Raw genomic sequence first — 10032 nt, 5'->3', positions numbered from 1 at the left:
AGGCCGGCTGCGACACCAGTAGGAGGCTGGCTCGTGACTAAAGGTTACGACGCTGCCAACCTAGTGTGACGCCTCTCAAGCATTTCATCAAACACTTGGTGTGCGTCACCCAAACAATCTAGAAGCTTCTGGAATACTCTTGTATATGCTAGAATATTGTAATTAATGTGGTAGTTGGTAGATAGTAGTTGGTAGGTGGTACTTTGGAGTTAGCTAATCTCCACCGTTGATCTCGGAAGATCTAGACCGTTCATTGTATACTCCAACTACTATAAAAGGGGGAGGCCTTCATTTGGCCAAACCATCCAAGAATTGTAAAGTTATCTCAATTAGTAAAGAGTTCTCTTCTAGCATCTCTTGTGAGTTTGTATGAGTGTTTTCTTACTTGCAAGGCTAGGAGCGTGAGCAAGCAAGGCTGACTTAGGGCAATCGTCGAGAGATTAGCACCTAAGGCCGAACGAGTCCGAGGGGAAGCAATCGGGTCGTTACAGTTGGTATCAGAGCAGGAAGATTCTTGGTTCAAGATGTCGTCCAAAGTTTGGCATGAAGAGCAAAGGGGGAGGGAGGCCATTCCTAACCCCAACCCCTCCAAGAAGAACTCTCAAGGAGGGAAGGACAAGTCTGTGGACTTGTTTGCCTCTATGGAAGCTCGTGTTATGCGCAACGAGGTGAATGTTGCCGAAGTGAAGGAACACCTCGACGTCCTCGATCAAAAGATGGACGATGTTGAAGGCATGGTCGAAACCATGGGAGAGTTTCGCCAACATGTTGCCGACAAGCACCAAGCTTTTGAGGAGTTCCAAGCGGTGGTGTTGGACTCTCTCAGGACATTACAAGCTCAAGTGGAAGAGCTCCGATTGGGTCTAGAAGAAAGCAAGGGCGATTAGGCGTTTTGCAAGAGGGCGGTGGCAAACGGGGTCGTCACCAATGCCACACCTCCCGCAAGGGTCGAAGTTCCAAGACCGCGGAAGTATGGGGGAAAGCGGGATGCCTAAGAGCTGGAGAACTTTCTATGGTCCATGGAGAGGTACTTCGAAGCTACTAATGTCCAAAGTGAGCAAGAGAGGGTGAACATTGCAACCGGGTGTCTTGAGGACCATGCAATAGCGTGGTGGCAACGAAAGCATGCCGAGATTATGCAAGGTACATGCATCATCAACATTTGGGAGTTGCTCAAGTGTGAGATTAAAAAGCAATTCTATCCGGGCAACGTGGCATATGAAGCACGGAAGAAGATGTGGGAGCTTAAGCACACGGGGCCGATTTCCAGGTATGTGGATGAATTCTCTAAGCTTATGCTTCAAGTTGATAACATGAATTTGGAAGATTTGCTATTTAATTTTATGGAGGGGCTCCAACCCTGGGCACAACGGGAGCTCCAAAGGCGTCAAGTAGCCAACATCTCTACAGCCCTTACCGAAGCGGACACCCTTGTTGAGTTCCACAAGGGAGAGACATCCAAGCCGAAGAAGGATGGCAAGTCTGATCACGGCAAAGGTGGGGGAGGAAAGGGAGACAAACCATCCCACCGAGAAAAGGGAGATAAGCCGCCGCACAAGAAAGAATGGCGGAAGTATGGCAAGAAGGAGTACAAGCGTCGTGAGAATTGCTATCTTTGTGATGGGGACCACTGGATCCGTGACTGCCCCAAGCGCAAGGCTTTCAATGCCATGTTCGAAGAGAAACAACCTGAGACATCCGCATCCGAGACAGCCAACATGGGATGCCTCCAACTTCTCAATGCCTTGAAGGTAAAGCCCGCACAACCGAAAGCTCAAGACAAGTCCCTTATGCACGTTGAAGCCACCATCAATGGGAAGAAAGTTCAAGCCTTGTTGGACACGGGTGCTTCCCATAACTTCATCAAAGATAGCGAGGCAAGACGATTAGGCCTCAAGGTGGAGAAATCAGACGGATGGCTCAAGACGGTGAATGCTGAAGCTAAACCACTTGGGGGCGTGGCTCGGAACGTTGAGCTACATCTTGGCACATGGAGCGGCAAGGTATCATTTTCTGTTGCACCTTTAGATGATTTTAACCTTGTTCTTGGCATGGAGTTTCTCAGGCAATTCAATGCGGTACCCCTACCGCGATACAACTCTATGTGCATCCTGAAGGGAGTCCCGTGCATGGTTCCAACCGTGAGCAAAGTCGCACCAAGCAACCAACTCTCCGCAATGCAAATTGAGAAGGGACTTAAGCGAAAGGAAGAGACCTTTCTCACCATGGTGCATGAGTTGGAAGACGAGGGAGGTGTGGACACCATGGAGCCGGTACCGGGGGAAATATCCAAAGTCCTTGAAGAATACAAGGACGTCATGCCATCCGAGTTGCCAAAATGCCTACCACCTAGGAGGGAGGTGGACCATAAAACCAAGCTAGAGCCGGGAGCCAAACCACCTGCCAAAGCTCCATACCGGATGTCGCCACTGGAATTAGACGAGTTGCAGAGACAACTCAAAGAACTCTTAGAGGCCGGATTTATCAAGCCTTCAAAAGCACCATACGGAGCTCCGGTCCTCTTTCAAAAGAAGCATGATGGGTCGCTTCGCCTTTGCATCGACTATCGGGCACTTAATAAGGTAACCATAAAAAACAAATATCCCATTCCACTAATTGCCGATTTGTTTGATCAACTTGGACAGGCCAAGTACTTTTCTAAGCTTGATTTGAGATCGAGGTATTACCAAGTGCGGATCGCGGAAGGAGATGAGCCAAAGACCGCATGTGTGACGCGTTACGGAGCCTTTGAGTTCAAAGTCATGCCATTCGGCCTCACCAATGCCCCTGCCACATTTTGCACGCTTATGAACCACATCTTCCATCCAGGTCAAAATGTACTAGAAAGTACCTGAAATCCGACAAAAAGGTATAATGAAAAGTGTATAATTCTCGGATTATCACACCGCTACCAAGATAAACGTGTTCCCAAAAGAACTTGGGAACGGACCCATGAAATCTATCCCCCACACATCAAAAAGTTCAACCACCAGGATGTTGTTCAACGGCATCTCATCTCTTTTTGAAATATTACCCATCCGTTGACATTGGTCACACTCTTGAATTATCCAGAAGGAATCCCTAAAGAGGGTTGGCCAAAAAAACCCTGATTGTAAAACCTTAGCTGCTGTTCTAGCTCCCCCAAAATGTCCACCTACTTCCTTCTCATGACAATGCCTTAGAATGCTCTCCATCTCCTCCTCCAGGACACATCTCCGTATCATTTGATCAGTACAGTGTCTATATAGAAATGGTTCTTCCCAAAAGTAGTACTTCAAGTTTGAGAAAAATTTTCTCTTTTGTTGATACGTCATACCACTTAGGAGCACCCTTGATGACAAATAGTTTGCAAAATCTGCATACCATGGTGCTTCTTCCACTCTCATCAACTTCTCATCCGAAAATGTTTCTGTAATTGGCATTTCCTCCTCAATTCCCTTGATTGGTCTCTCGATTCTCGACAAGTGATCAGCCACCAAATTTTTCGACTCCTTCTTATCTCGAATTTTCAACTTGAACTCCTGAAGTAGTAAAATCCATCTTATCAACCGAGGTTTTGCTTCTTGCTTTACCAATAGGTGCCGGAGTGCCGAATGGTTCGTGTAGACGATCACCTTTACACCTAACAAATAAGAACGAAACTTGTCAAAAGCAAAAACTACAGCCAACAATTCTTTTTTAGTGGTGGTGTAATTCAATTGTGCATCAACGAGTGTTTTGCTAGCATACTGAATTATATGCAACACTTTGTTTTTCCTCTGTCCTAAAACTACCCCTAAAGCAAATTCACTAGCATCACATATTAATTCGAAGGGTAGTCCCCAATCGGGAACTGCAATAATAGGTGCAGATACTAATAATATTTTCAGAGTTATAAAGGCATGCATGCAATCATCGTTAAAGTAAAAAACAACATCTTTATTTAATAAATTGCAAAGGGGTTTAGAAATTTTAGAAAACTCCTTGATGAAGCGTCTGTAAAACCCCGCATGCCCTAGGAAACTTCGGACTACTTTGACATTTGATGGTGGTGGCAGCTTCTCAATCACTTCTGTCTTTGCTCGATCAACTTCAATTCCATCCTTGGAGATCCTATGCTTGAGCACTATTCCCTCTTGGACCATGAAGTGACACTTCTCCCAATTAAGCACCAGGTTCGTCTCCTTACATCGCTGCAAAACAAAAGAAAGATTAGTTAGACAGCTATCAAATGATGAACCAAAAACTAAGAAGTCATCCATGAAAACTTCTATAAACCGTTCCACCATGTCCCCAAAGATTGACATCATGCATCTTTGAAATATTGTTGGTGCATTGCATAATCCAAAAGGCATCATTTGGTAGGCAAAGGTGCCGTAGGGGCAAGTGAAGGTCGTTTTTTCTTAATCCTCAAGAGCGATGACAATCTGATTATATCCTGAATACCCATCCAAGAAACAGTAGTAGGCATATCCTGCCAACCTCTCCAACATCTGATCAATGAAAGGTAATGGAAAGTGATCCTTTCTTGTCGCTATTAGGAAACGACCCGGTTGCGCAGCGGAAAAGAAAAATTTTCAACCACGGATCGTTCCTTAGAACCCAAAATCAAGGCACAGATTTTACAGTTTATGCATAATAAGAATCTGCAGAAAAATAAATCCAAAGGTTTGAGAAACCATACCCACGTTGGAGGCTCCACCAATGTTGTCTCTGAATGTGTTTGCTACCGATCCAAGTGTAGGATCGAANCAAAAGCTCAATGATACGGAGCGGCGATACACGGTACAAGAGAAAGAGATGACAGCCGTGGTGCATTGTCTACGCACTTGGCGACATTATTTACTTGGGTCCAAATTCTTAGTGAAGACGGACAATGTGGCAACAAGCTATTTCCAAAGTCAGAAGAAACTCAGCCCCAAACAAGCTAGATGGCAAGATTTCTTGGCCGAGTTCGACTATGTGTTGGAGTACAAGCCCGGGAAAGCTAATTTAGTAGCGGATGCATTGAGTCGGAAGGCCGAGTTTGCAGCCATAAGCAAGATACAAGGGGATCTTCTCCAGCTTATAAAGGAGGGTCTCGAGCATGACGCATTGGCCAAGCAACTCATTTCCTTAGCTCAAGGTGGCAAGACCAAGCACTTTTGGGTAGAAGATGGCCTCCTGTACACCAAAGGGAGAAGGGTGTATGTTCCGAAGTGGGGAAATTTACGAAGGAACTTAATCAAGGAATGTCATGACACCAAATGGGCCAGACATCCCGAACAAAGGCGCACTCGAGCACTGTTAGAAGCAGCTTATTATTGGCCACAAATGCGGGACGATGTGGAACAGTTTGTGAGAACTTGTCTTGTGTGTCAACAAGATAAGGTCGAACACCGAAGCCCTGCTGGATTACTAGAACCGTTGCCCACACCGAGTCGACCATGGGAGAGCATCTCAATGGATTTCATAGTGTGCTTGCCGAAATCCAAGGGGTTTACTACCATTATTGTCGTGGTGGACAGGTTGTCGAAGTATGCTACCTTCATCCCCGCACCAAAGGAATGTACAGCGGAAGACATGGCCAAGCTCTTTTTCAAGCATGTTGTGAAGTATTGGGGTCTTCCAAAGTCTATTATAAGTGACTGAGACAGTCGGTTCACTGGGAGATTTTGGACCGAATTGTTTAAACTCATGGGGTCAGCGCTGCACTTTTCTACAAGTTTTCACCCTCAAACTGATGGGCAGACCGAGAGAGTGAATGCTTTGTTAGAGATTTATCTACGGCACCTTGTGAGCGCCAACCAACTTGATTGGGCAAAGTTGATTGACGTAGCCCAATTTTCATACAACTTACAGAGAAGTGAAGCCACCAACAAAAGTCCATTCGAGGTGGTAATGGGTCAGCAACCACTCACGCCGCATACTTTGGGTACAATTTATAAGGGGAGTAGCCCCGCAGCATTCAAAGTTGCTAAGTCATGGCATGACCAAGCCGACATCACACGAGTGTACCTCGACAAAGCAACTAAGAAAATGAAGAAATGGGCGGATAAGAAACGGAGGCATGTAGAGTACAATGTGGGAGATTTGGTACTTGTCAAAATCCTTCCATCACAACACAAATCCACCAGGCCACTACACAAAGCCCTTGTCCGAAGATACGAGGGGCCATTTCCCATAATCAAGAGGGTCAGTAATGTGTCTTACAAGCTTGAGCTACCTTCTTGGTTGAGACTTCATCCGGTCTTCCACGTGAGTTGTTTGAAGCCATACCATGAAGATACGGAAGATCCAGGAAGAGGAGAACCAAAGCAGGTACCATTTGGCAACACCAAGTTCTATGACAAGGAGGTGGAGCGTGTGTTAGCCGATCGCGTCGTTTGACAAAAGGGCCATCCTCCAAGTCGGGAATACTTTGTCAAATGGAAGGGGCTACCAAAGAGTGAAGCTAGTTGGGAACCCGAGAGTGCATTGTGGCAATTCAAAGACAAGGTCCGAGAATTCCACGAAGAGTCGATGAGGACCTCTCCGGATTAGGTGGGGGAGAATGTGACGCCTCTCAAGCATTTCATCAAACACTTGGTGTGCGTCACCCGGATAATCTAGAAGCTTCCGGAATACTCTTGTATATGCTAGAATTTTGTAATTAATGTGGTAGTTGGTAGATAGTAGTTGGTAGGTGGTAGTTTGGAGTAGTAATCTCCACCGTTGATCTCGGAAGATCTAGACTGTTCATTGTATACTCCAACTACTATAAAAGGGGGAGGCCTTCTTTTGGCCAAACCATCCAAAAATTGTAAAGTTCTCTCAATTAGTAAAGAATTCTCTTCTAGCATCTCTTGTGAGTTTGTGTGAGTGTTTTCTTACTTGCAGGGCTAGGAGGGTGAGCAAGCAAGGCTGACTTAGGGCAATCATCGAGAGATTAGCACCTAAGGCCGAGCGAGTCCGGAGGGAAGCAATCGGGTCGTTACACCAGGGACAACCATAAGAAGAAAACATGGACTTCCTTATCATGTGCTTTTCATAAGTAGCAGGCTGATTCAACCCCGCCCCATATTAGGGGAAGGCCCACTAAATTATTGATATTTTTTACTGTATATATTTTAAAAAAAAAATTATAATATTTAATATTATGTCAAATTAAATTGTAAAACGAAATTTTTGTTTTAAATATTTTTCTTTATATATAAAAACATTCTATGGAAACTAATTGAACGATAATTATTTTCATAATTGTTCCTTATATGTACTGAATGCTATGGAAAATTGAATGATATTATTTATTTCACAATATTTAAAATTGAGTAGCATTAAACACTCTGTCATAATTATCTTATTTTCTTTATAGGAATAAAAGTTATTTTTGTTATTATATATTGAATAAAAATTTGTTTTAATAATTATACAAAATGACTTAGATGCTCTTGATTATTTTTAAAGTGAATGTAATTCTTAAATTCTAAATTAAAAAAAAATATATATATATAAGGAAGACCAAAACCAATTTTTTTTAAAGGAAATCAAAAAGGACAAAAAAAAAAATTAAAAAACTAGAAGAAAATTCAACAAAATTAAGAACTATAAAATATTTTATTATTTATTTTGTAAAAAAGAATAATTATTTGTTTAGTTTTTTTTTAAATAATTCTTTTATGTAGCAAAAAGAATAATTTAAATTTGTTGAATCTGATCCTAAGTAACTCCTTGTTGTCCCTTAATTAAATGATTTGTAACTTTTATCGTCTCATTGTAAAAGTCAGGAAAATTTATAAATGTCCCATGAAGATATAGTATATCAAACTTAAAGACTACTAACTTATGGGACATTTGCATATAAGATTATGATAATCCGTAAATTATACAGTTTTTATATGATCTCTTTGTCGGATTTCAATTACTTTCTAGTGCATTTTTACCTGAATTGGTGCGTAATTCTCTACTTTTCGTGTTTCAGGTTAAAATGGACTCTTTTAGCAAATAAAGGCAAAACTTGGCAGTTTTGACTCAGAATTGAAGGATTCCAGAAGATAAGAGAGTTCCGGAGTAGGACAATGCGCGATGAAGCTTGTTTCCAAGGTGAAGAGTCGAAAATCGAAGAATCGGACGAAGAGGCAAGCAGAGTGGCNTTCATTTGCCAAGCCGGAGGTAGAGTTTCTCGGCCACAAGATCACGGATGGGAAACTCATCATGGACAAAGCCAAGGTGAAGGCTATTGCGGAATGGGAAGCTCCAACAAAGGTTACCGAGTTGCGCTCTTTCTTGGGCCTGGTCAACTATTATCGGAGATTTATCAAAGGCTATTCCACTATTGCCGCACCACTCACGGATTTGCTTAAGAAGGCCATAAAATGGGAGTGGACGGTTGATCGCCAACAAGCCTTTGACACTTTGAAAAGGGCCATCACGGAGGAGCCAATATTAGCATTGCCCAACCATGCCCAACCTTTTGAGGTACATACTGATGCATCCGATTTTGCTATTGGAGGTGTTTTAATGCAGGAGGAACATCCGATAGCCTTTGAGAGCCGGAAGCTCAATGATACGGAGCAGCGATTCACGGTGCAAGAGAAAGAGATGACAGCTGTGGTGCATTGTCTACGCACTTGGTGGCATTACTTACTTGGGTCCAAGTTTTTGGTAAAGACGGATAATGTGGCAACGAGCTACTTTCAGAGTCAGAAGAAGCTCAGTCCCAAGCAAGCTAGATGGCAAGACTTCCTAGCCGAGTTTGACTATGTGTTAGAGTACAAGCCCAGGAAAGCCAACTTGGTAGCAGATGCATTGAGTCGGAAGGCTGAATTAGCAGCTATCAGTAAAATACAAGGGGATCTTCTCAAGATTATAAGGGAGGGTCTCAATCATGACGCATTGGCCAAGCAACTCATCTCCTTAGCTCGAGATGGCAAGACCAAGCGCTTTTGGGTAGAAGATGGTCTCTTGTACACCAAAGGGAGAAGGGTGTACGTTCCGAAGTGGGGAAATTTGCGGAGGAACTTAATCAAGGAGTGTCATGACACCAAGTGGGCTGGACATCCCGGACAAAGGCACACTCGAGCATTGTTAGAAGTAGCTTATTATTGGCCACAAATGCGGGACGATGTGGAACAGTTTGTGAGAACTTGTCTTGTGTGTCAACAAGATAAGGTCGAACACGGAAGCCCTACTGGATTACTAGAACCGTTGCCCACACCGAGTCGACTATGGGAGAGCATCTCAATGGATTTCATTGTGTGCTTACCGAAATCCGAGGGGTTTACTACTATTATTGTGGTGGTGGACAGGTTATCAAAATATGCTACCTTCATCCCCGCACCAAAGGAATGTACAGCGGAAGACACAGCCAAGCTCTTTTTCAAGCATGTGGTTAAGTATTGGGGTCTTCCGAAGTCTATCATAAGTGATCGGGACAGTCGATTCACCGGGAGGTTCTGGACCGAATTATTCAAACTCATGGGGTCGGCATTGCACTTTTCTACAAGCTTTCACCCTCAAACCGATGGGCAAACCGAGAGAGTGAATGCTTTGCTAGAGATTTATCTACGGCACTTTGTAAGCGCCAACCAACTTGATTGGGCGAAGTTGATTGATGTAGCCCAATTTTCATACAATAAGCTTACCAAAACTTAGAACTAAATGAAAAGTGATTTGAGCGATTCTATATTTATATAATAAATATCTAAATTTTTATATCTTGAATCAAATGATAAATAATTTAACATGAATTATATTAATTTAATATTATCTTATTATTATCTAATAGTGTAACAAAACATTATCATAGATATGACTTATCAAATTAAGTGCTAGACCCTTAAAGAATGTCTGGGCATGGTGTGACGCCTCTCAAGCATTCATCGAACACTTGGTGTGCGTCACCCGGACATTCTAGAAGCTTCCGGAATACTCTTGTACATGCTAGAATATTGTAATTAATGTGGTAGTTGGTAGATAGTAGTTGGTAGGTGGTAGTTGGAGTTAGCTAATCTCCACCGTTGATCTCGGACGATCTAGACCGTTCATTGTACATCCAACTACTATAAAAGGGGGAGGCCTTCATTTGCCAAACCA

General features: G+C 43.1%; 1 protein-coding gene across 1 annotated transcript; it reads left to right on the top strand.

The window, feature by feature from the left end:
* The first annotated feature begins 1019 nt into the window (after positions 1-1019).
* Positions 1020-2855, top strand: LOC116136436. The gene has a single exon (XM_031422142.1). It carries the CDS (start codon positions 1020-1022, stop codon positions 2853-2855), a length of 1836 nt encoding a protein of 611 aa, XP_031278002.1.
* Positions 2856-10032: the final 7177 nt, after the last annotated feature.

The sequence above is a fragment of the Pistacia vera genome, unplaced genomic scaffold, assembly GCF_008641045.1.
Source record: "Pistacia vera cultivar Batoury unplaced genomic scaffold, PisVer_v2 Contig313, whole genome shotgun sequence".
In the NCBI taxonomy this organism is placed as follows: domain Eukaryota; kingdom Viridiplantae; phylum Streptophyta; class Magnoliopsida; order Sapindales; family Anacardiaceae; genus Pistacia; species Pistacia vera.
This window is presented reverse-complemented; position numbering and strand designations above follow the sequence as displayed.

What these genes read in the sequence shown, in the direction of transcription:
- LOC116136436 (XM_031422142.1), top strand. Translation starts at nt 1,020, where the DNA reads ATGGAGAGGTACTTCGAAGCTACTAATGTCCAAAGTGAGCAAGAGAGG.